Raw genomic sequence first — 26,027 nt, 5'->3', positions numbered from 1 at the left:
TCTTAAATCTGAAGATCTGAGGCAAAAAGGGTTAGAGGACTTCCAGGCTCATACACCTAATAAGTTTCTGAGGTCATATTTGAACTCATGACTTGAAATTCCTGACTGCATCACACTCAGTGCTCTATACAAATCCCTAATCTAAAGGAGTTCAAAATCTAAGGGATATATCCAGGTTATGTACAAATAAGATATACAACTGAATGACAGTGGTAATCTCAGAGGGAAGATAGTAGCACTAGGAGGAAAAAGTTTCTGGCAGAAGGTGGGATTTTTAACTGAGATATGAAGAAAATCAAGGGAGAGAAGAGGCAAGGTGAAGAGAGACAGCATGGGAATAGCTGTGAAAACTCACAGAAATTGAAGTGTCTTGTGCAGGGAACAGGGAGGCCAGTGTCACTAGATGACAGAGTATGTGGAAAGAAATGAAGTCTAAGACAGCTGAGTTTTTTTTTTTTTAACAGGTTATGGTTATGAGGGTTTTGAAATTCAAATAGAGGATTTAATATTTATCCTGGAAGTACCAATGGAGTTTACACAACAATGGTCAGCTTTTTGCTTTAAGAAGATCACTCTGATAGCTGACTGAAGGACAACTGAAAAGGCAAAAGACCTAAGACAAAGAACCAAGCAGCAAGCTATTAACATAGTCCAGATATGAGGTTGTTGAGGACCATGTCTAGGTGAAGGGGCAGGTCAATTCTCCGAGAGCCTTCACAGCTATGAATCATAACATCTGAAGGAGTTGCAAAGCAGTTTTTACAGACACATGTATTGCTTGTGGACTGGGAATGAAATAAATTGGAGGCAGAGGGAAGAGGAGAGAGGTCAGAGAACAGCAACTGCCTTTCAGTCTCCTTGTATCATCATCATCATCATCCTCTCACATGAAGAGATCCATTCTACAGGTCTGAGTTAGACTTCCAGCAGCCACTGGCATGTGGCTCCCATATCACAACATGAGGTAAGGAGCCTGCACCAGTATGGTGTCAGCATAGAGATGGGGAATATATGACAAAGTTCCAAAGGTAGCACTGACTGGCTTTATGGACAGATTAGATGGGGATGGTGTGAAAGAGGTGTGAAGATAACAACCAGACTGAAAACCTGGGTGACGTCAACAGTCAAAGACCTAAATTCAAGCCTGGTCCCAGATACTAACCAGCAGTGTGAGCCTGGGGAAGTCACTTAATCTCTGTTTGTTTCAGCTCCCAAGTTGTAGTGAAGATCAAATGAGATTGCAGTAAAACAATCACTATAGCACTTGGCACAAAGTAAGCACTATGTAAGTATTAACTAGCATTATTATCATAATGGAAGCCAGAAGGAAAGATAAATTTTAGGGTTTATGGAGTATAGTGTGTCGAGGTTGGGACTTTTTTGGGTGGTCCAATTCAAAATGTCCAAGAGTCAATTGAAGTGAGAGATAATACTTCAGGAGAGATATTAGGGCTAAATAAATGAACCTAAGAACCATGTGCACAAAGATGCTTTCAATTCTCCAGGAACCATTTTAGCTCTCTTTCCCCTCTGATCCCTTCTGGAGGAAAGCAGTAGCATTTGAATCAGACCTTGAAAGAGACACAACCCTTGTGGCTTTTTCCAGCTGACAAGAGAGGTTCCTTGTGGTTCAAGATATAAACAAGATCAATACTTCAAAGGAAAAAATCCCCACCAGTGTACAAGATTTTGAAGTTGACAGCTTCATGATACATTCTCTGTGTCAAAAGCACAGACAAGAGCCAAATGGTAACAGCACAACTCCATTCTTTTGACTTAATAGCAAAGGCTAGTGGTTCAACCTTTATCCTCATCTGAAATGTTAAGGAAGAAAATGAAAAGAAAAAAGGAAATACCAGCCTAAGGTTATCTCGTACTCGAGGCAGAAGAATCTCCAGCACTAACTCAAACTCTCATAGACATGTAAACCTAAAAAAATCTGTAAAAGCCAACAGAGATCTAAGAGATTCATTAATCCACCCTCTTCATTAGACCTATCTTCACATTGTCTAAGCCACACAGGCTTTCTTGGTCAACACATGGTGTGCTGCATCACATGGAGTTTTCAATCCACTAACAAAAGCAGGCTTTTCAGATTGTTGTTCAACCACACCTCCTCCACCTTGTATTTCTGAAGCTGACAAGAGTGATCAGCCTGCTACTTGCTTCTCAGTAACATTTTCAAACCACTAATCTACTAGCTTATCATTCTCTTTCCAAAAATATGGCTTTTTTGCTTTTGTTATGTTTTGTTTTTTTCTTTAAGTGTGTGCTACCTTCTTCTTAATGGAACACCTTTTCTAAATCCTGATATTACTTAGCATCCCCCAGGTCTTTCTTTGGACTTGCTCAATGACTGGCACCCATTTCATATTTGGCTCTCCATTCTGTAATCCCCTATTATCCTACTGGCTTCAATAGCCATGTCTATGACTCACCTCCCTTCAAAATTCCCTAATTTCCATTACCTTCACAGCTCTCTCTAGCAGGATGGCAAACCCATATACATTCTCACCATAGAGCACTGATGTACTTCCAAAATTACACACTTGGGAATGTCGTTTCTAAGCACAACTTCATTACTTCCATTTCCTTTTATTTGCTTTGTACAACTGAGAGACTTCCTGAAGAATCACAGCCAGGATCATAGGTTTAGCTCTAAGAGAAATCACAGGGCATTTAGACTAATTGTCTTGCCTTCCTTGATAAAGAACTAAGGCCAGAGGTGAAAACAGTGGCCAGAGCTATACAACTAATAAGTATCATTGAGTGAAATTCGAATCCAGATCTTCTACTTCTAGTTCACCCAGATATAAGTGGCAAAGAATCATAATAGGATAAGTTGGACCTGAGGACCTCTACATAGGAAATAGCTTAGGAAATTTAAAGGCTTGGCCTATGGCTAGGGAGAAAAAAAAATGTTCAATAAGGAATAGGTACTAAAGCTCTCTGAGTCCAGAGGCCAGAGAAAGTCAGAAGACGCAGGCTAGAACAAGCAAAAGTTTAACAAGGCAAAAGTCAGAAATCCTGGGGACTGATTTCAAAAAGAACAAGTAGAGACCATGAAAAACTTTCTAGTGCCTGGTGCCTAGGGTCCAGCACCAGAGTCTTTAAAAAACCTATCAAATAATCTGATATATTTATAAAGCCTTTTTAAAAAGAGAATGTGGGGGCAGCTAGTTGGTGTAGTAGTGGATAGAGCACCAGCCCTGAAGTCAGGAAGACCTGAGTTCAAATGTGGTCTCAGTCATCTAACATTTCCTTGCTATGTGACCCTAGGCAAGTCATTTAACCCCAATTGCCTCAGGAGAAAAAATGTGGTAGAGTAAAAAAACTGTTGCCCCCGGTATTCTAGGACAGTGAATAAGAGTTCAGAGAATCTGGGTTCATATCACACTTTGAAAACGTACTTCCTTTGTGAACCTAAGTCACCTAAACCACTTGGGGCTCTACTTTTTTTCACCTTTGAAATAAGGGGGTTAGTCTAGATACCCTCCCAAGTTCCTTTCATCTTTAGATTCATGATCTTAGGATCAATGGCATTTGGATGTGCAACAGCAAGAGTGCACTTTATTTTCCCCAAAAACAGTCAGTTCCATAAGTATGGGCAGGAGAATGGACAATGATCTGAGCACAAGGAAGCCATAGAAAGGATAGAAGTTCAGTGATAGAAGTGCACTGATAATGACTTAACAGGAAATTATTGTGCAGCAGTTAACATCTCCACAGCATGACAAACTCCAAAAATATGACAGGAATAGATATAAATGATTGTTAATGCTATGTCCATCAGCAAGATGACAAGATTGTGTAAGTTCCTGAATTCAGAATTTTGGATGCTGAGGTTAAGTCATAAGAGGATGTACAAACATGGTCATGGTCAGAACCCACAGCACACCTTTGTGCCAGAGGCCATCCCTCAAAAATGAAGACTCATCAGTATATAAAATGTGGACAGAAAAGTCACTCTGGGGTCTTTTTGCCATGTCTACCACGGAGGTACAATCATGGAGAGGCTCCCCTGAGATGGGTATATCTGGGAGTAGGGCTTTTGTTTTAAGAATAGAGCAATGTTTGAAAGTGACATTGTTTTTACCTCTCAGAATAACCTCCTATCTGGATAATCTCTGTTCAGAAAAAAGTTTGAGTCCAATGGCATAACAAAAGACTTTTGACCTTATGGGTTCAGTGAATACTCATAGAGGCTCCTAAAACTGGATCAAATGCCTTCTTGATTAGCAGGGCAGTAGCAGGCACAATTCATAGGCAGAGAGTTGCCCCCAAAACAACTCTGTCAACTTTAGTAGAGTAGTATGCCACAGGGCAAAGAGAGGGTCAAAACATTTCAGTTAGCACATCAGAGGCCACCCTTTGTGTCCATGACCAAAAAGAGAAAAGGGTTTACTGTGATCCAGGCTTCCCAATGCTAGAAGTTATTACATGGCTTTCTTGAAGTCTAGTGGGGTAATTAGATGTTCATTAGGGCTTAAATGTAATGGTTTTGGAAAATAATCTGTGGTTTGAAAAATTAGAGGCTTAGTCATCTCATCAAAAGATGGAGTCTATGGTTGGCTATATCTGGCTACTCCCAGAATAGTATACAATCTTTTTTGGTATGTACAAACTGTTCCTGAAGAACCAACACATGCTTAGGAGCAACAGATCAAGTGTCTGCAAACAGAATAAAACGGAAATACACCTGGAAGGTGAAGGCACCACTGCACTTTACATTTGAAAAATGTGCAACTCTTTAGATAAAGCTAAAGGAGATGATGGCTTTCATCTCAGCAGAATCCAATACTTTATACCAGGAAGATTATAACTGTACTAAGCCAAAGAGGATCCTTGTAAAAGATGGAACCTGGGGATAATAAGATAGCAGGAAATACAGAATTAGTAATTTTAACCATAAATATGAATGGGATGAACCCTCCCATAAAGCAGAGGCAGATAGCAGACTGGATCAAAGACCAGAACTTACAATATGTTGTTTATAGGGAATGCATTTAAAGCAGGAAGACACATATGGAGTAAAGGTAAAAGGCTGGCGCAGAATCTATTACGCTTCAGGTGAGGTCAAAAAGCAGGGATAGCCATCCTGATCTCAAATCAAGCAAAAGCAAAAATTGATCTAATTAAAAGAGATAAGGAAAGAAACTATATCTTGCTAAAGGGTAGCATAAATAATGAAGCAATATCAATACTAAACATTTATGCACCAAGTGGTATAGCATCTAACATTCTAAAGAAGAAGTTAATAGAGTTGCAATAAGAAATAGCAAAACTATAATAGTGGGAAATCTCAACCTTGCACTTGAAGAATTAGATAAAATAAACCACAAAACAAATAAGAAAGAAGTTAAAGAGATAAACAGAATATTAGAAAAGTTAGATATGATAGATCTTTAGAGAAAACTGAATGGAGACAGAAAAGAGTACACTTTCTTCTCAGTAGTTCATGGAACCTATACAAAAATTGACCATATATTAGGACATAAAGATCTCAAAATTAAATGCAGAAAGGCAGAAATAGGAAATGCATTCTTTTCAGATCACAATGCAATAAAAACTACATTCAACAAAAAGCTAGGGGTAAATAGACCAAAAAGTATTGGAAACTAAATAATCTCATCTTAAAGAATGATTGGGTGAATAATTTTACCCAAGAGAATGACAACAATAAGACAACATAGCAAAATTTGTGGGATGCAGCCAAAGCAGTAATAAGGGGAAATTTTATATCTTTAGAGGCTTACTTGAATAAAATAGAGAAAGAGAAGATCAATGAATTGGGCTTGCAATTTAAAAAGCTAGAAAAAGACCAAATTAAAAACCCCCAATCAAATACTAAACTTGAAATTCTAAAATTAAAAGAGAAAATGAATAAATTGAAAGTAAAAAAAAACTATTGAATTAATAAATAAAACTAAGAATTGGTTTTATGAAAAAAACAGTAAAATAGATAAGCCTTTGGTAAATCTGATTAGAAAAAGGAAAGAGGAAAATCAAATTGTTATAAAAATAAAAAGGAAAATCTTTCCACTAATGAAGAGGATATTAGAGCAATAATTAGGAGTTACTTTGCTCAACTTTATGCCAAGAAATTTGATAACCTAAGTGAAATGGATGACTACCTTCAAAAATATAGGCTTCCCAGATTAACAGAGGAGGAAGTAAATTGCTTAAATAGTCCCATTTTAGAAAAACAAATAGAACAAGCTATTAATCAACTCCCTAAGAAAAAAATCCCCAGGACAAGATTGATTTACATATGAATTCTATCAAACATTTAAATAACAATTAACTCCAATGTTATATAAAAAAAAAATAGGGAATTGAAGGAGTCCCACCAAATTCCTTTTATGACACAGATATGGTACTGATACCTAAACCTGGTAGGTTGAAAACAGAGAAGGAAAATTATAGAACAATCTCCATGATGAATATTGATGCTAAAATCTTAAATAAAATATTAGCAAAAAGATTACAGAAAATCATCCCCCAGGATAATACACCATGACCAAATAGGATTTATACCAGGAATGCAGGGCTGGTTCAATATTAGGAAAGCTATTAGCATAATTAACTATATAATAACCAAATTAATAAAAACCATATGATCATCTCAATAGATGCAGAAAAAGCATTTGATAAAATCCAACATCCATTCCTACTAAAAATACTTGAGAGTATAGGAATAATGGACTTTTCCTTAAAATGTCAGTAGCATCTATTTAAAACTGTCAGTAAGCATCATATGTAATGGGGATAAACTGGCACCATTCCCAGTAAGATCAGGAGTGAAACAAGGTTGCCCACTATCACCATTATTATTCAATATTATATTAGAAATGCTAGCTTCAATGATAAGAGTTGAGAAAGAAATTAAAGGAATTAGAGAAGGTAATGAAGAAACTAAATTATCACTCTTTGCAGATGAGATGATGGTATACTTAGAGAACCCCAGAGATTCTACTAATTAGTAGATATTAGAAATATCCACAACTTTACTAAAGTTGCAGGATACAAAATGAACCCACATAAATTATCAGCATTCTTATATATCACTAACAAATCCAGCAGTTAGAGTTACAAAAAAAAAATTCCATTTAAAGTAACTAGATAGTATAAAATATTTAGGAATCTATTTGCCAAGGGAACTATATGAACAAAACTACAAAACGCTTTCCACACAAATAAAGTCAGATCTAGCCAATTGAAAAAAATATTAAGTGCTCTTGGATAGGGTAAGCAAATATAATAAAGATGAAAATACTACCTAAACTAATCTATTTATTTAGTGCTATACCAATCAGACTCCCAAAAAACTATTTTAATGACCTAGAAAAAGTAACAACAAAATTCATCTGGAAGAACAAAAGGTCAAGACTTTCAAGAGAACTAATGGGAAAAAAAAAATCAAAGGAAGATGGCCTAGCTGGACCAGATCTAAAACTGTATTATAAAGCAGCAGTTACCAAAATCATTTGGTATTGGCTAAGAAATAGACTAGTTGATCAGTGGAATAGGTTAGGTTTACAAGAGAAAATAGTCAATATTTATAGCAATCTAGTATTTGACAAACCCAAAGATTCCAACTTCTGGGATAAGAATTCACCACTTGACAAAAACTGCTGGGAAAACTGGAAATTAGTATGGCAGAAACTAGGCATTGACCCACACTTAACACCATACAGCAAGAAAAGATCAAAATGGGTCCGTGATTTAGGCATAAAGAACAAGATTATAAATAAATCAGAAGAACATAGGATAGTTTACCTCTCCGACTTGTGGAGAAGGAAAGAATTGTGACCAAAGAAAACTAGAGATCATTACTGATCCCAAAATAGAAAATTTTGATTATATCAAGTTAAAAAGCTTTTGCACAAACAAAACTAATGCAGATAAGATTAGAAGGGAAGCAATAAATTGGGAAAACATTTTTGCAGTTAAAGGTTCTGATAAAGGCCTCATATCCAAAATATATGGAGAATTAACTCTATTTTATAAGAAATCAAGCCATTCTCCAACTGATAAATGGTCAAAGGATATGAACAATTTTCAGATGATGAAATTGAAACTATTTCTACTCACATGAAAGGGTGTTCCAAATCAGTATTGAGCAGAGAAATTCAAAGACAACTTTGAGATACTACTACACATCTGTCAGATTGGCTAAGATGACAGGAAAAGATAATGATGAATGTTGGAGGGGATATGAGAAAACTGGGACACTGATGCATTGTTGGTGGAGTTGTCCACAGATCCAACCATTCTGGAGAACAATTTGGAACTATGCTCAAAAAGTTATCAAACTGTGCATACTCTTTGATCCAGCAGTGTTACTACTGAGCTTATATCCCAAAGAGATATTAAAGAAGGGAAAGGGACCTGTGTGGATTAAAATGTTTCTGGCAGCCCTTTTTGTAGTGGCTAGAAACTGGAAATTGAATGGATGCCCATCAATTGGAAAATGGTTGGGTAAATTGTAGTATATGAATGTTATAGAATATTACTGTTCTGTAAGAAATGACCAGCAGGAGGAATACAGAGAGGCTTGGAGAGACTTACGTGAACTGATGCTAAGTGAAATGAGCAGAATCAGGAATTCATTATATACTTCAACAATAATACTATATGAGGATCATTTCTAATGGAAGTGGGTATCTTCAGCAATGAGAAGATCCAATTCAGTTCCAATTGATCAGTGATGAACAGAACCAGCTCTATCCAGAGAAAGAACACTGGGAAATGAATGTGGACTGCTTGTATTTTTGTTTTTCTTCCCAAGTTATTTTTACCTTTCTAAATAAGATTTTTCTTGTGCAACAAGAGAACTGTATAAATATGTACACATATATAGTATTTAAGACATACTTTAACATGTTTAACATGTATGAGACTGCCTGTAATCTACGGGAGAGGTTGTAGGGAAGGAAGGGAAAAGTTGAAACAGAAGTGATTGCAAGGGACAATGTTGACAACCTACCCATGCATATGTTCTATCAACAAAAAGCTATGATAAAAAATAAATAAATAAATAAATAAAAAATTAAAAAAAAAAAAAAGTAGTAGCCAGGCTCACGGTGGAGGGAGGCCACTCATAAGAATAATACAAGAAGAGACTCAAGGTGAGGAACACACTTGTGGTTGGGATGTACTTCTCTGACATGAACACCGGCCGGTCTCCTGACTTATCCATAAAGTGACACTCCCTTGTCTGACAGTTCTCAAAGTCATGGATCTTGGAATCCTGCACTGACAGAGTCCTGAACTTCTGCTTTCTCAAAAATGCTGAGATCAGGAGGACTCTAATCAGGAGGTTTGGAAACCCACAAGGCCACTAGGGGGCAGGTACGTATAACAATGGATGAGCACTTGGCCTGGAGTCAGGAAGAAGAGTTCAAATATTGATCCACTATGTGAGATGGGCAGAATCACTTAACCTTGTTTACATCCAGTTCCTCATCTGTGAAACGAGCCAGAGAAGGAAATGGCAAAACACTTCTATATTAAATGAAAAGTTGGAATCCACTGAAAGGATTAAACATGTAACAAGGTTATTATAACCTACAGAAAAATCTGTGGAGGATTTACGGGAAACTGGTCTGGTCATAAAGCTATTATGGCCCAATAAATTCTGGAAATACATGGACCATCCCACATATGTTCTTTTGGTCTATTTTTGGTGAAAGTGTCATGAGGATGAAGGATGAAGGGAATAGCCCTCAAGTAAGCTGAGCAAATAAAGATGAAGGTACTTGCCCAGGTCTAACTGGATTGGTTATTGAGGGCAAATGTTGGTATACACTAGCTGTCCCACTAAAATATTATGCACCAAAGATTTTTGAAATTCTATATCCAATATGTACATATACATACATACATGTGTATGTATATTATTTACTATGTATACATAAAACCTACTGTGCAAGGCATATTACTAAATGTATGTCGGATACACAGAAAGATATTTAAGGGGTAAGTTGTTCATCCATTTATGGTATGTAGAAATTTTTTCATATAAAATCTGAATGGGAGTGAGGTCTGCTTCAAACACTTGAGGAAATTAAGACAACAGAGGAGTCAAAGTGCTTTGTCAGTGGTCCTAAGGTAGTTGTGAAAAGTTTTGAATACATTTGCAAACAGGGAAACAAAATTGTTGATCTCTGTCTCTTTTCTCTCTCTCTTTCTGTCTCTGCCTCTCTGTGTCTGTCCGTCTATCTTGTCTATTTCTCTCCCTCCTGTCTCTGTATGTGTCTGTATGTTTGTTTGTGTCTCTCTATATCTCTTTGTTCATGTATATATATAATATATATATATATATTGGTGTAGGTATTATTGTATAAAAACAATGGATAGGGTGAGGATATGCATTCATCATTCAAGAGAATAAACAATATTGTTATATATAGAAAATAAGAAGAAGACAACCTCATGACCTTTCAGGTTTCCTACCAAAGTGCAATGTCCATCACATGATTTTTAAAACTACTATCCTCCCTAAAGTCTCGCTGGAACAAGGTAGTTCTTGACCTGGCCTGAATTTAGACCTAAGTGCCCTGGCAACTATTTTGGCAACAGAATCAACGAGAAACATAATCCTAATCCTGTGTGAGGCATTAGATTCAATCTCCAAATTTAAAAATTATGAATGACACTGAAGTATCAGGATCGACCTACATAACTAAAAATGAAAGTGGTAAGTGTTGAACGGGATATGAGAAAATTGGGATACTGGTGCCGTTACTGGTAGAGTTGGTATCCACTCTGAAGAGCAATTTGGAATGATGCCCAATGGATAACCAAACTGTGAATACCCTTTGACTCAACCAAAAGATATATGTGGTGAGAAGTGATAGATAACATATATTTATAGCAGCCCTTTTTTCATGATGCAAAATATTGGAAACTGAGGGGATGTCGTACAGCAGTCTGTCGAATAAGCTGCAGTATATCCATGGTAATGGAATAATATTGTGCAATGAGAAATAATGGCAGCAAATTCAAAAGAAACTAGAAAGATATGTACCTATGATGCAAACTAAAATGAGCGAGATACAAGAAGAGCACGGTTCCAAATAAACATCAGCACAGTGTAATTTTCAACCATGAATAACTTCAGGCTCTTCTCAGCAACATAATAATCAAAACTATTACAATAGATTTAAACTGTTGGAAATGTTTATCTAAATCTAGAAAAAGAACTAATAAGGTTCCTGAAGATACGGGCTGAATTTTCCTTTCCTTTTTTGAGGTGAGGTTTTCTCTTGGATCTCTTTCTTCTTTTACCAACTGTTGCTAATGTAGAAACATATTTTACATGATGTATATGAAATGATATCCAATTGAGAATCATTTAGAAAGACAAGAGGGGGAAAGAAAATGAGGAAGAAAAATTTAGAATTCAAAATTTTATAAAATGGAGGATAAAGTATCTTTATGTATAATCGGGGAAAATGAAATACTATTTTTAGTTACACTAGTATATGTGTCAAAATAATAATGGTTTAAATAAAGTAAATAATAATTCTAACAGGTTTCTGTTTTCTCAGAAAGTCATTATCTTTACTACTCATGAGAGGGACCACGGAGATTTGAGACAAAACTAATCTGTGTCTGTGCACTGGTAAAAATACTGTGTGATCCTGGGGTACTCATTTGACCTTAACAAAAGAAACAATTCTGTATATATATGGCTGGACATGATGGGTTATGACCTGGGGGGTCATGTGACTCTTCTAAAATGGACACCAGGGTTACTGGACATCAAATCTTCTAAGAAGAAATGAATGGTCACCTATGTACCATAGATTCTAAAGAAGTTGCCCTTTCATAAGCCAGCATCACCCTAGCTGCCCCTGTTGTGAAGAGAAAAAAATTTAAATAAGCAGTAAATACATTGAGGTATCTAAAATTACATACCTATGGATCCACCCACATCTACTAAGGTTGGGTAGTATATGTATCTTTCTGTATTTGCAAACATTCATTTTGATTTGCTTTAGTTGTCTTTTTAATTTACACTGTCTATATATATGTATAAACTTCATGTTATATCAATTGACAAAACTTTTCATGCTTCCCTGGATTCAACTTGCATGATTATCATTTACCTATTATGATGTCATGATTCCAATTTCTTTAAATGGAGACTGATACCAAAATAAATTGAAACAAAACCCATTTACTAATTTGTAGCTAGCAGTTTGTCAAAAAGAAAAAAAATTGGTCCAAGTTGGCACAAAAGAAGCAAGTGAATTGACAAAGCACTTTATGAACGAACATGAGGAAACATCAAACTGTATTGATTAGGCTGGTATATTGGTATATTGGTGAAATACTGAATTTTAACATGTCAAACTCAAATAGAAAAGGGACAAATAAACACTGAATATAAATCTACATGAAAGCATAATGACTTAGAAAAACAACTATTAATTTTGTTTGTGCATATTCATTTTTAATTTGTTAATAAAGGAAACATGAATCCATATTGAGGTACATGATGTTGATTCTCAGTGAGGTTCAAAGATGGTTTGAGACTTCCTGTGAAAGGTTTTCTGGAGGCAACCTTGGTTCAGTTACAATCAATAATTACTCCAAAATGCATCCAGCTGGTAAAATGCAAACATTATTTCTCCTTCAAAATAGCCCGGTTAGTTGAGGGCTAACTCTCTGTGGCTCAAGAGATCTTGCAGCTTTGTCCCTTGGCTTTTCTGCTTCTTCAGCCTCCAGTCAGCACCAAAAAGTTGGAGATGCAATGAATCTCTTGACTCGAATAGAGCTTGTATGGTTCAAAAGAGCATCTCTGACTCAAGTAAAACTCTCTCAAAGCTCACAGGTTTCCGGTAACTCCCTCAAGTAACTAACTCAAGTAGTAACTCAGAGTCACTGCTCAAGTAACTCCCCAGCTCAAGGCTCCCTCTATGTGATCTCCCAAAGGGTTAACTCCGCCTTCTGGAGGAGAGGGATTCTGGGTTATCTCCCAGAGTGCTCTCTAGCCTTGAGGAGGTGTGGTGATTATCATTCTAAACTCTGACTCTCCCAAACAGGTGAACTCCATTGGTACTTAGATACTTATGAGCTCTCTAAGGTGTGAACACAAGCATTGTTTTCTATCAGTTCCACTTGGTACCTTGTTTTAAGTTCTGGCCCAAATATCTCTTTTCTAAGATCAAATCAATCACCTGGACCATGCCAAACCAGATAACTATTGATATCTATCAACTCAATGTCTTAACACTTTGTAAAGATTCAACTTTCTTTCCATAGTCAAGAAACCTATGTTAAAGCAATCATTAACGAAATGGGGAATTTTCATGTGAGCAGAATTTTGACCCCAGTGAGCAATCCTCAGGGGTGTTTTCCTTTATATTTGATCGTAGACCAGCTATGACTTAAATCTACAATAAGGGCTCACTTAATGAAATAAAACATAAAATGAAAAAGGAAGCACCAATAACCGGGGATGATTTTGGTTAACAGGAATATGTGGAATCAATGCTTATCAACGTATGGAAAATCTCATAAATGCTTCTTGTCTATGATTTATAACAACTAAATTATATGTTATCAGTGCACTGAGGCATACGAATAAAATAAATGGAATTGATCTATAAATACCAATATGTCACTATATTGAAACCACAATTTTTCAGTAATTGCCTATTGATGAACTTTACTTTGTTCCAGTTCCTTCCATAAAAGTGGTTTTGGAACTATTTTGTCTGAAACAAAATCTTTTTTTCTTTTGACAATCTCCAGGATTTATAATGCTGAACAAGAATCATTGAATGAAGTGATAATACCGTTCACCATAATTGTGTAATTTTAAATAATTTTCAGAATGGTACCAAAAAACACAGTTCCACCATTGATTAACTTTTAATTTTAATACGTCAGAATTCAAATAGAAAGGAGATGAATAAATCATGAATATCAATTTGTGTGGACTCATATTGATTTAAAGAACCTCATATTATCTGTGTTTTATTGTATTTTCATGTAGTTTGTTAAATATTTCCCACAATTACATTTCAATCTTGTACCTTTTACTCTATCTGCCTTTCTACAATACCACTGCCCACAAAATAGTTACTTTTACCTCTTGTCACATTGTTCCAATAGATTGGTATGAGGTAAAACCTCTGGAGTTGTTACAATTCTGGTTTCTATTAATAGTGGTTTTCAGGATTATTTTTCTTAATGGTTACTAAACTTTAAACATTTTCTTTTGAACTCTGTACGTTATTTCCTTCCAACATTTAATCTAATAGAAAATGGAGCTTTTATATTATGTGTTTGTTAATTGAAAATTTTTTGTATCTTGTCACAAATGATTGATGTAAAAATATTTTCCATTCTTAAATGCTTCCTATAAGATCTATGTTAATTTGAGGGGTAAGAAATATTTTCAATATTCTATAATGTATGCATAAGATTCTAACTTTTCTATTTCTTTGATAATTTTCTAAGGTTAGATTCTTTTTATGATGGAAGTTATACAACTATTTTTACTTACACTGATATTTGATGTAGCTTCTGATATTCTATTTTATGAAGCTCCTTTTTGAGATCTTTCAACAATTTTTTCCCAAAAAGGTTCATCCATAAATAATTTATATTTTGCTTATTGAAAATTCAAAATTAGAACAAGTGCTTTTGGGTTCTCAGTTGTCTACTCTGTCTGAAAAAATCATTTTAAACCAATGATATAGAGCTTTGACGATTGCATTATGTCCTGGTAATCCCTATGTTTCCAATATTCATCTTTGAAGAAAAAGTTGTAACCAAGAACTTCAGAAGTTCTCTGGTGCTCTGCCTTTAAGGCTCCCTTAATTAATCACCCAGAATCATTATTTATTCATGTCATTCAGAACATCTTCTTTAGTGATTCCTGAACAATTTCAGAATCTGACCTCTGTTCTCAATTTGATGTTGTACTTCTCTTCAATTCTGATCTGAAGCGACACACAAACCATTTCCAATATGGTTGGTGGGTATCTGGTGATGCTCCATGTGGCATATTCACCACCTGCCTGACGATAAGGTACTTCACTTATGGGATAAGCTATGCATCAGGAAGAATAAACACATCATCTTGCCATACAGAAGTGGTGCCGAAGTGGTGAGAAACTCATCCAGTCTCATGCCAGCGATGGCCACCGGGAACAGCATTAGAACGATGGAAGGGGACACTGTGGTCTTCACAGTTTGTGACCTTATTTGTGCAAGTGCTTTACAAAGGGGCATTGCTTCCAACAGCACTAAGCTGATCGAAACATGATCTGAGTGTCAGATTCAATTTTCGTTAGAAATATCCTTTCACAATTTCTCAATGTTTTGGTTCAATATCTAGATATTCATTCATAGCTTCTTTGAGGAATTCAATGTCAGTTATCACCTGGTGTTCCAATATTTCTTAGCTCTTCTCTTGGAGGGGTCAAATGACACCTAGATTTTTACACAATGTGTCTAGCCACCTGAATACAGAATTATTTTTGGTCCTTAGCCACCAGAGTTGATTCATGAATAGCAGAGAAAATGATTTTCTTAAAATGTTCCAGACTGTTATTTACAAAATTCTTCAGTGTCTCATTTCCCCTACTCACACAATATGTGCGGATCTCTTTTTTAATGTATTTCTCAAAAAATTTCTTTGGTGTATGAATATATTGCCAATAATCCTCAAAGTTTTCTTCCTTAGCCAGAGAGATGAGAATGTGTTTCTCCAAGTTGGATTTATTTCCATTAAAGGCAGGAGAGTTAGCCCTAATGTCCCCAGCAAGGTCAAGGGCTATCTTTTTCCAAATGGCTATATCTAAGGAAGCAATGAGCTTACTCCATAGGAAGTCGGCAAATGCTGTGATAGAGGTTGCACCTTGGCAAGAAATCTTAAAACACATAAAGAAATCCTCTCTCTTGTTTTCTAGGTATATGACAGGATCATGGGCTCTCTTGAACGCTGTGTGCATGTCCCTAAAAGAAGCTGCTGCTCTATAGCATAAGCATAAGGACAAATCTATTTTGTATTCATTTGTAAATGTGTACCGTGCCTCATCAGATGCAGAATCAGTGTGCTTGTCTATCCAACTGCAGTAGTTCGTAGGTAACTTTTATCATAATCCATTTGCATTTTCAATTTAGATTCAATTGTTACCATGACCAGGTCAGTAATCTTTTGGTAGTTTTCATCTATAATCCTCTTTATCCTCCCTGCTAGGGAGGGTGTGTGAAGACACCTTTCAAATCTTCTTCATTTTTCACATGTTTCTCATAATCAATGGAAAAATGTTTCCAACGGCAATGATCTCCAAAGTTTGCCCTTTACAGTGCACTCCTGTTTAAAATAGTCCAGAAAAGACATTCTCCAAATCTACATCAATTTGGGATGTTCCACAGGAGGAAATTTGAGGATACTTCATGGACCCATTTTGTCCAGAGTGGAATGAATATTTCTCTTAGCTCCTCCTCACTTAATTCTTTACCAAGATAGGAAAGAGCCACATCTCTGCTTCTTAATAAAAGCTCTTTTTCATATTCTGATTTCTTTTTATTCAGTTTATCTTGACCTTTCCTTGCACTAAGGAGATCAGTGGACTTTCTAATGCTTTCTGAAACAAGTGCCTCTTGAAGATTTCTCAGTTTGTTCTCAAAGTTTCCCTTCCACTGGATCAGGATTTCATTCTCTGGATCATCATCAAAATAAGTTTGAAGCTCTTGCCTGACAGCTTCATATTTTTCTGCAATATTCGTTTCAATCAAACTTCTTGGGAGATCCTGAATTTCCCCATTCTGAATCTGATTGGTCAGTTGGTTCTGTAACCCTAACACATGACTTCTTAAATTCCAGGTCCAGTTGTTATACATAGTCTCAAGTTTGATCATGACCATGACCTCCCGAGTATTCCTAAAGCTGAAGATAAAATTTTCATTCAACAAGGCTTTCCACAAATCCTGGATCCGGACTTTCACCTCAGAAACCTTCAGGATGCTGCCTCTAGATTCTTTTTTGGCAGCCAAAAGAATTCCTCTTTTTAGTTCCTGGATATTGTGGCTATAACTGGGGTTGGGAGGGGCCATTGGAGGATCCCCTTCCCACAGATGGGCAAAGTAATGGACATGCGTATTAACATCAAACCGAATGACATCACTGAAGTGGCTGATATCTGATAACTGTTCCTGTTCTGCAGCTGTGGCTGCCATTTCATCCAGTCTCTGCTGCAATCTCTTTCTTCCTTCCATGTTTTGATCTTTGGCAGTGATTTCACCCACATTCTGATGCACAAAGAGGCAACTTGGGAGAATGTTCACTTGCTTCATTCGCAGAAAAGCCTGGAGAGCAATTTGCAAGATATCTTGCATTTCTGAAGGATTCTCTCCAAATATATTGATCAAGGTCAGGTTTCCAAGTCCAATAACAAAAGTGGCCAGCTCATTATCCCGATTCTGTGATTTACAGGCGAGTTCTGGGGCCCGGAGTCCTTCTGTATCAATCACAAGGACAAAACCAAAGCCCAGTTCTTCCCAGAGTGTCTTCTCCACCTTTAGCAACTGCATGTAAGCTCCCCTTGTGCATCGCCCTGCACTGACATTAAACTGCAAACCAAACATAGCATTCAACAGAGTGGACTTCCCTGTGCTTTGGAGGCCAAGAACAGAAAGAACAAAGATCTTTACATCTCCAATTTTCTTAATTAATCTGTCAAAAACAGCTGCTACCCATGTCAGAGGTACATAGGAAGCATCCCCATCCATCAGCTCAAGGGGGTACCCAGAAATCATCAGGTCAGCAGCAATTTCAGGAAGGGAGGACAACTTCTGTGATGAAGTTTCTTCCAAAGCTTCATAGATCTGGCCAACCTCTCTCAGGAGATGTTCAATACCCAATGAGGAATCCCTGATGTCCTTGGAGACAGACTCTAGTTCCACTTGGTGATGTTTCAAGGACACATCCCCTGATTCCTTTTGGTTTTGTGCCAGCACCAAGGACCACAAGTGGTTGTACCTCTTCTGAAGTTTTTCCAACTCACCTCTGGTCAAGTTGTCCATAAACATACTGAGCCACTGAAAGAAGTACAGCTTGGTGCTATTGTCTTTCTCTGAGTAAGAGTAAAGGATTTCAAGCACTGATATCATCAAGTCATTGAGAGGACATATTTTCTGTAGCTGTGCTTGTCTTATTTCTTGCTTTTCTTTCACACATCTCTCCCCCCTCCCATCTCTTACCTGTACAGCTGCCAAAGTAATTATTCTGGAGCCCAAGATTGACCATTCCATGCCCATATTTGGTAAACTGGATGATATCCTTCCTACCTAAGGTTCAAATATAAACTCTGTCTTGTTTTCCTTTAAAGCTTCTATATTCAAATAAAAGCTCTTTGATTGAGTGACTGGTAAATGGGGCCTGAATGGCTGTGAAGCCACAAAAGAGCAGAGACTAAGACATTAAGCTCATTTTCCTCATTTTCCTTCTTAACTCCTAACAAATAGTCTCATGTACTCACACAGTTGTCAGATCTTTTTATGCTGGCTTGGAAATATTATGTGTTTTGTTTTGTTTTGTTTTGCTGAGGCAATTGGAGTTAAGTGACTTGCCCAGAGTCACACAGCCAGAAAGTGTTAAGTGTCTGAGGCCTAACGAACTCAGGTCTTCCTGATTTCAGGGCTGGTTCTCTATTCACTGCACCACCTAGCTGCCCCTTGGAAATATGTTGAAAAGTATTTGGCCCCTACACACAAAATAGCACTTGAACCATAAAAAAATTCAAACCAAGGAGAAAAAGTTTAAAGAAGAACATTACTTTCCTCCCAACCCCACATTCAAAATTAATAATGCAAGACAAGTTTGTGGGGGGAGGGAGAGGTGGGGTTAACAGAAAAATCTAAAGTTCTACTTTTTCCACCCAGAAATAATTTTGTTATCTTAATTCTTATAATTCATTTAAGTAAATTATTTAATTAACACTTTGAAATATATATATATACATATATATGTATCTTTATGGCATATATGTCTATAGCTATATGTATATTTATATATATAAAATATACATATACACACATATATGTATATATAAAATACACATACACACACACACATAAAACACAATTTGATTGACCATATTTACTCTGCTGAACTTTTCAAGGTGCACCCTCCCTAAATTCAAAGTAGTGTTCCTGCTGTAAGCACAGAAGGAAATAGATCCAGATGTAGTACCAGGGGGTCCAAATGTATTGGGGGTGGCAGAGAAGGGAGTCCTCAGGAACACTGACCTAACACAATCTCCAGTATGTTACCAGAGTCTTTCAGGCTCACAATAGGAAAGACAATTCCCAAGTGGGAATTGTAGAAGGAGAAAGAAAGTGTGAAAGAACCCAAGTTAGTACCTGCCTTGAGACTCCAGGAGATGGAGTGAAAAGATAGTGATGATAGCAGAAGATGAGCTCCATTCTAGGCTATTTCATCGATAATTATAGAACAATGATAGCAGCATCTAGGCTACTGAGGGAAAGGGAACAAATGATTTGTCCACCCTGTGCAAGGGTACAAGAGTACAAGAGTACAAGCGCCAGGTCCTGCCACAAAATCACAGTCCAGGAACTGGGGTTTTACATATTAGTAAAAAGAAGACAGCTGTGAACATAATGAAGAAATACTACCAGTTAGGAGAACCCTAAAGGTTGAACCCAGAAGAACAGAATAACACCACCAAAAGTCTAAGGCACCTAAGTGGTGAAGTAGGCAGAGCACTGGGCCTAGAAGCAGGAAAGCCTGAGTTATAATATGGTGCCAGACACTATCTGTGTTACCCTGGGCAAGTTATTTACCATCTAAATGCCTTTTTGTTTTCAGTCATTTCAGTCATTTCCAACTTGGCATGACCTCATATGGAGATTTCTTGGCAAAGATCTTGGAGTGGTTTTCCATTTCCTTCTCCAATTCATTTTACAGATGTGGGACGGACACAAACAGCATGAAATGACTTGTACAGTATCTGAGGCCAGATATTCACTCAGGGAGATAAGTCTTCTTGACTCCAGACCTTGCACTCTTTATTATGGCATCTATTTGCCTTAGTTTCCTCAAGTGTAAAAAGGGCATAACAAGAGAACCTACTTCCCACAATGAGATAAGACTTTTAAAATGCTTAGCATAATATTGGGCAAACTGTTGATAATTAATAAATCCATTCTGCCTTTTTTCCTTTCTTCTTTCCTTCCTTTCTTCCTTGCTATAGGCAAAATCTCAGAGTAAAAATAGCTTGGCCATTAGGACTACGAGAGTGACCCACAGAAAGAAAGCCAGAGCAAATGAAGCAAAATTAAATGAGATTTGCTGGGGAAGGGAATAACTCAGAAAGTAAATAGACAGAATAGGAAGACCATTGATCAAGCAGTGCATACCCTGAAACAATACCAAATACAGGACCTAGATAAATTTTCTATTTTTTTTTTTTTACTTTTAAGAAATAAAAGGAAACAGGTTGAAAATGGAGTAAAAAGGTGGAGATATTTGCTATTTCTCACAGTTGGAATGCTCAAGAACATAAGTATACCAAGATGAAAAATCAAAGGGATACATTGACATCTCTTGTATCTCATCCTTTTCTGACTTGATAAAGCAAGGGTCAAATTGTAATGTTCTAGTTTGGTTTTCTGGAGGTCTTTGGAGCAGCCTTCATTTCAGTTGAGTAATCACAACAAGAATAGCCAGGTGGCAGAGTCCAAAAGTCTTTATTATCTCCTTCGCCATGTGCTCAGCTAGCTTTCTCATGGCCTTCAGAGGGGACTTGGTTTCAGTGGAGAAAATGCAAGAGGACAGGCCAGCCACCACAAGGCTGATGAAGATGGAAATGAATCTCTCTCTCCATCCCCAGGCTTGTGCTTCAACCTCCAGTCACCACAAAGATGGACGATGGAATGAATGTGTCTCTCTCCTTGGCTCCAAGAGCTTGAGCTCCTGCCTCCAGTCCACTTGTCTGCTCTGGCTCTCACTCTGGCTTAGTTTGTCCCAGTTTATACGCTCTCTTATACTTACATTATCATAAGTGTGAATCTTGTAGAACTAAGTACATGTACTGAACTAGAGAACTATTAAGCACAATGCTAAACTAGATAACCATTGTCTTTATCAATTTCACTGATTTAACACCTTGTAAGAATCCTTGTTTCAGAGTTCCGGCCCATAACATCAAATAAATGCACATAAAGTTTTTTAGACAATTATAGAAAAGTTCAACAGAAAAGCAGTCAAAGAGAGGGAAGGCTGTCATCAATTTTAGGGGAAATGGATATGGGGTCTGAAATAAATGAGACTTAGAAGACTAGGTACTCCAAGAGAAAAATATAGCCTTACATACCAGCACACTGGACTTGCACCCTTTCCCCCTCAGAACCCAGCAAACAGGATGTCAGGTTCCTTTTACTTTCATTTCCCAGAATACTTCTGCTTCTCAAAATTATTACATTCAGCAACAATACTTGAGATCAGAAGGTCAGTGACTTCCACATCATGCAAAGAGGAAACAAAAGAGCTTCATAATTTTAATCCATCAAGTTGAAAAAATTCTTGCTCTATTTTCTTTCTGATTATATTCTTCAGAGCTAAGAGTGTATGTGTGCAAGCAGGGACAGCTCTGAAATGGTTTCATAATTCACAGACAGTCCATCCTAAGACTATCATTTTGACTAGAGAAGTCCCCTAAAAGCAGACCACAATTATTTTTTTGGACATCAGCATGTTACAGTTAGCCATGTATGACTTTCTGCTTAAGGAAAAATAAAAAAAACTCCAAACAAATAGAAGGAGGGATGGATAAGAAAGTATAATTTCATAGAGTGAGTAGAAGTACATGTCAGGGAAAGAATGTTTTCCCTTTCTCCTTCTAACTTGGACAGTTCGTCAAGACAGATGAGTACTTCCCTAGCAAAAATCATCTAGTCTTCACTCTGATATCTCTAGTCAGGAATGCTCATTACTCTGTGAGGAAGCCTAGTCTCCTTTACATCAGTCTGAATTGTCCACAAGTCTCTATTTTCAGCAAGACTAATTTAGGTCCTTAACAACTCTCATGAACTGCCTACTCCTACAATTTGTTTCCTGAACAAGCAAGCAAACCAAGCAAACATGTCTTATCCTTCTCCCATAGGAAAGACATTCTAGAGAACTTTCCAGGGTGGAACCAAGATGGCAAAGTAAAAGCCTGGAAGCTGTTTCAGTTCTCCCAGTTTCCTAAAACCAAGCCTCTGAATAGAGTGTGATGCAATGAAATCACTGTCCAACTCAAGGTAGACTGGAAAAACTTCAAAAGAGATGAGTATCATCACTGAAGTGAAAAGAGTATTCAGCACAACTCACATAGACTCTGGGAAAGTGGATGAGAGGGGACTTACTCATAGCATGTCAGGAACCCCCCAGTACTGGCTTAGTACTGTGTACTTAGTACACAGTGAGTGATCCCCTACTAACCAGCTCAGAAGCCAAACTCTGGGAAACCAGGCTAAAAAAAAGCATGCAAAGCTACACCCTGTAAATACAAGGTTCCCCTGAGCTGAAAACCATGGCTCAGAGCTGCACAGGAAGCTTGGGGCAGTGACCCCTTTATATCAGAACCAGAACTCAACCATAGAAGTAAAAAAGAAAGAAATGAACAAGAAACAGAAGAAAAACTTGACCATAGAAAGCTACTATGATGACAGGGAAGAAGAAAACACCAACTTGGATGAGGACAGAATGTCCACACAGGAAATCTCAAAGAATGATATAAATTGGTCTCAAACTCAAAGAGTCTTCTTGGAAATCTTCATAAGAGACTTTAAGAGGCAAATAAGAGTGGTAGAAACAAATGAAAAATGAAATAAGATATTCCAGAGTCAATAGCTTGGAAAAGGAAGGAAAAAAAATTGACTGAAGAAAGCAATTCCTTAAAAAATATAATTGGCCAAATACAAAAAAATAAATCCACTGAAGAAAACAACACCTTCAAATGTAGAAATAACCAACTGGAAAAAGAGATACAAAAAGTAACAGAAGAAAATTATACAATAAAAATTAGCTGACCAGGAAAAAGATCTAAAAGGAACAATTTAAAAATTACTGGCCTTCTTAAAGGCCATGACCAAAAAAAGAGCCTGGGTAGCATTCTCCAAGAGATCATTAAAGAAAACTGCCTTGATATTCTAGAAACACAGGAGAAAATATTCATTGAAAGAATCTATTGATCCCCTTTAGAAAAAGATCCCACAATGAAAACCCAACAAACATTGCTGTGAAACTCAAGAAGTACAATCTCAATGAAAAAATAATGCAAGCTGCAGTGATATCAAGGAGCAACAGTGGGATTATCCAGAATCTGGCAACTTCTACAATAAAAGACTGGAGTGTCTGGAACACCATATTCTAGAAAGGAAATGACCTATGTTTCTGTATTCTCTTTGCTAATATTTTAGTTAAGATTTTTGCATCAATATTCATTAGGGAAATTAGTCTATAATTTTCTTTCTGTTTTCACTCTTTCTGGTCTTAGTATCAGTGCCATATCATAAAAGGAATTTGGTAGGACTCCTTCCTTCCCTAACTTTTCAAATACTTTGCATAGTATTGGAATTCATTGTTCTTTAAATATTTAGTAGAATTCACATGCAAATCCATCTGCCCTGGAGATTTTTTTCTTAGAGAGTTGATTAATGGCTTGTTCTATTTCTTTTTCTAAAATGGGACTATTCAAGTAATTTATTTCTTCTTTTGTTAATCTGGGCAATCAACATTTTTGTAGATATACCTCCATTTCACTTAACTGATCAGATTTATTGTCATATAGGCAAAACATCTCATAAATAACTCCTACTTAATGCTCTAATTTCCTCTTCATTGGTGGAAAATTCTCCCTTTTCATTTTTGATACCAACAATTTGATTTTCTTCTTTCCTTTTTCTAATCAAATTAACTAAAGGTTTATCTATTTTGTTGAGTTTTTTCAAAATATCAACTTTTAGTTTTATTATTTCAACAGTTTTCTTACTTTCACTTTTATTAATCTTCCCTTTTATTTTCAGAATTTCAAATTTATTATTTTATCAGCAGTTTTTAATTTATTCTTTTTCTAGTTTTTTTAGTTCCATTCCCAAGTAGCCTGGATGCTGCTGTCATTGTTCTACAATTATGGATGAAATAGCCTAGAATGAGCCTCAACTTCTGCTATCATCACTGTCTTTTGACTCCGTCTCCTACAGTCTCAAGGCAGGTAATGACTCGGGCTCTTTCACTCCTTCTCCTTCTGCAATTCCCACATGGGAGTTTTCTTTCCTGTTGTAGCCCTGAAAGACTCTGGTGACATATTGGAGACTGTGTTGGGTTAGTGTTCCTAGAGACTCCTGTGCCTATAACAGGAACACTGATATATTACATCAATTCATAAAACTCTTTCATGCTTCTCTGTATTCAGATTGTCACTTTTACAGTACCATAATATCATGATTGAAATCTGTGAATAAGTAAAGTGAGTCAAAAAGAAAACAACATTTCCATCATAGGGTATTATTCATTGATAATAGTTTGCCAAAAAAAACTGGGTCCAAGATCACTTCAATTAGTACAAGGACTCAGAAATGAATTTACAGAGCATGTTTATGGAGATAAATGAGAACCGTCAGAAAGGGGAACATAATAAATGAGGAACACTAAAACATGATATTGATTCTCATAGGGATTTACTCTGTCTGATTTGTTGAGATATTTGGGGACTTGTCATTATCATCATGGAAACCTATCTCTTTTAACCATGCTTGACAAGAATAGGAAATTTTCATGAGAATGGGGAACACTGACAGGTGATCAATAGTCAGCATGTTTTTCATCTTCCTGTCACTTATATTTAATCCAAGAATAACTATGACTATAATTTACAGCAAGGCTATTAATAGAAATAAACTTATCTAGGCAAATATTTTTATTAGAAGTGAGGATGCGGTTCAAGAGGGGAACTAGGGGGATGAGGCAGGATGGTGATGGGGGCATAAAATCAAGATGATAGAGAGTAGACAGGTCTTTGCATGAGCTCTTCCTGGGTTCCCTCAAATCAACATCATATCAAGCCACTGAACTAGTTTTGGAATGACAGAAAACACAAATATTTGGAATGTAACAAATTTCCAGCAGAAGGTATTTAGGAATAACTTCAGAATAAGTCTGTTTCAATCAAGCACAGGAGTAGGAGGAGATGGTCAAGCATAAGCACAGTTTAAGGACCGAGTGAAGTGGCCCTTTGGCTGAGGGGGAGAAGTGGAAAGGGGTGCAGGGAATCTACCAGGAGGCTCTTAGCTCAAATACTGCATTATTGGCTACTCTATCCTAGTTCAGAAGTCAATGGATAAGCAGACTATTTGTGAGACATACAATGCAAATACAAAAGGCAAATAGTGACCCACAGAACCCCAGAAAAACATGGGACTTGGCCACTCCCACGCAGCAGGGAAGAAGCCAGCAGCATCCACCCCAGAGCAGTATAAAGTCACTATTGCCTGTAGAGATAGCTTGGGACAATCTGTCCTTTGTCCTAAGAGCATACCTCAAACTTTAAAAATGAACAAAAAAGCAAAAAAGAGCTCTGATCATAGATAGCTTTTATGGTGGCAGAGAAGAACAGACTTCAAACCATGAGGACACTAAAGACAAAACATCTCCCCATGAAGTCCCAAATTGTGATATGAATTGGTTTTTGTCTCACAAAGCCCTCTTGGAAGAATTCAAAATGAATCTTTAAAAAAGAGTTAGAAGAAAAATGGAGAAAGGAAATGAAAATTTTGCAGGAGAGTTTGGGAAAGGAAACCTAGAAATTATTATCTGAAGAAAATTTCTTTTAAAAAGATTTAGAGAAATGAAAAAGAATATAACTCCTTACAAAATAAATTTGACTAAATGGAAAAAGAAACCAACTCGTTGAAAAACAGAATTTGTGAAATGAAAAAGAAATCCAATGAACAAAGCATCTCATTTAAAAATTCAATTGGCCAAATGCAAAAGG

At 36.7% G+C, this 26,027-nt stretch overlaps 1 protein-coding gene and 1 pseudogene across 1 annotated transcript; both read right to left on the bottom strand.

Annotated features, from left to right (window-relative positions):
* Positions 1 to 16,369, bottom strand: part of LOC116422624 — a 62,584-nt pseudogene extending 46,215 nt beyond the window's left edge.
* On the bottom strand, positions 16,337 to 18,060 carry LOC116422623 (interferon-induced very large GTPase 1-like). Its single transcript, XM_031961497.1, has one exon. It carries the CDS (start codon positions 18,058 to 18,060, stop codon positions 16,384 to 16,386), a length of 1,677 nt encoding a protein of 558 aa, XP_031817357.1. The 3' UTR covers positions 16,337 to 16,383.
* Between the last annotated feature and the right edge of the window lie 7,967 nt (positions 18,061 to 26,027).

Source organism: Sarcophilus harrisii, chromosome 3 (assembly GCF_902635505.1).
Source record: "Sarcophilus harrisii chromosome 3, mSarHar1.11, whole genome shotgun sequence".
Classification (NCBI taxonomy): domain Eukaryota; kingdom Metazoa; phylum Chordata; class Mammalia; order Dasyuromorphia; family Dasyuridae; genus Sarcophilus; species Sarcophilus harrisii.
The sequence above is the reverse complement of the archived record's forward strand: the minus strand, read 5'-3'. Positions and strand labels throughout refer to the sequence as shown.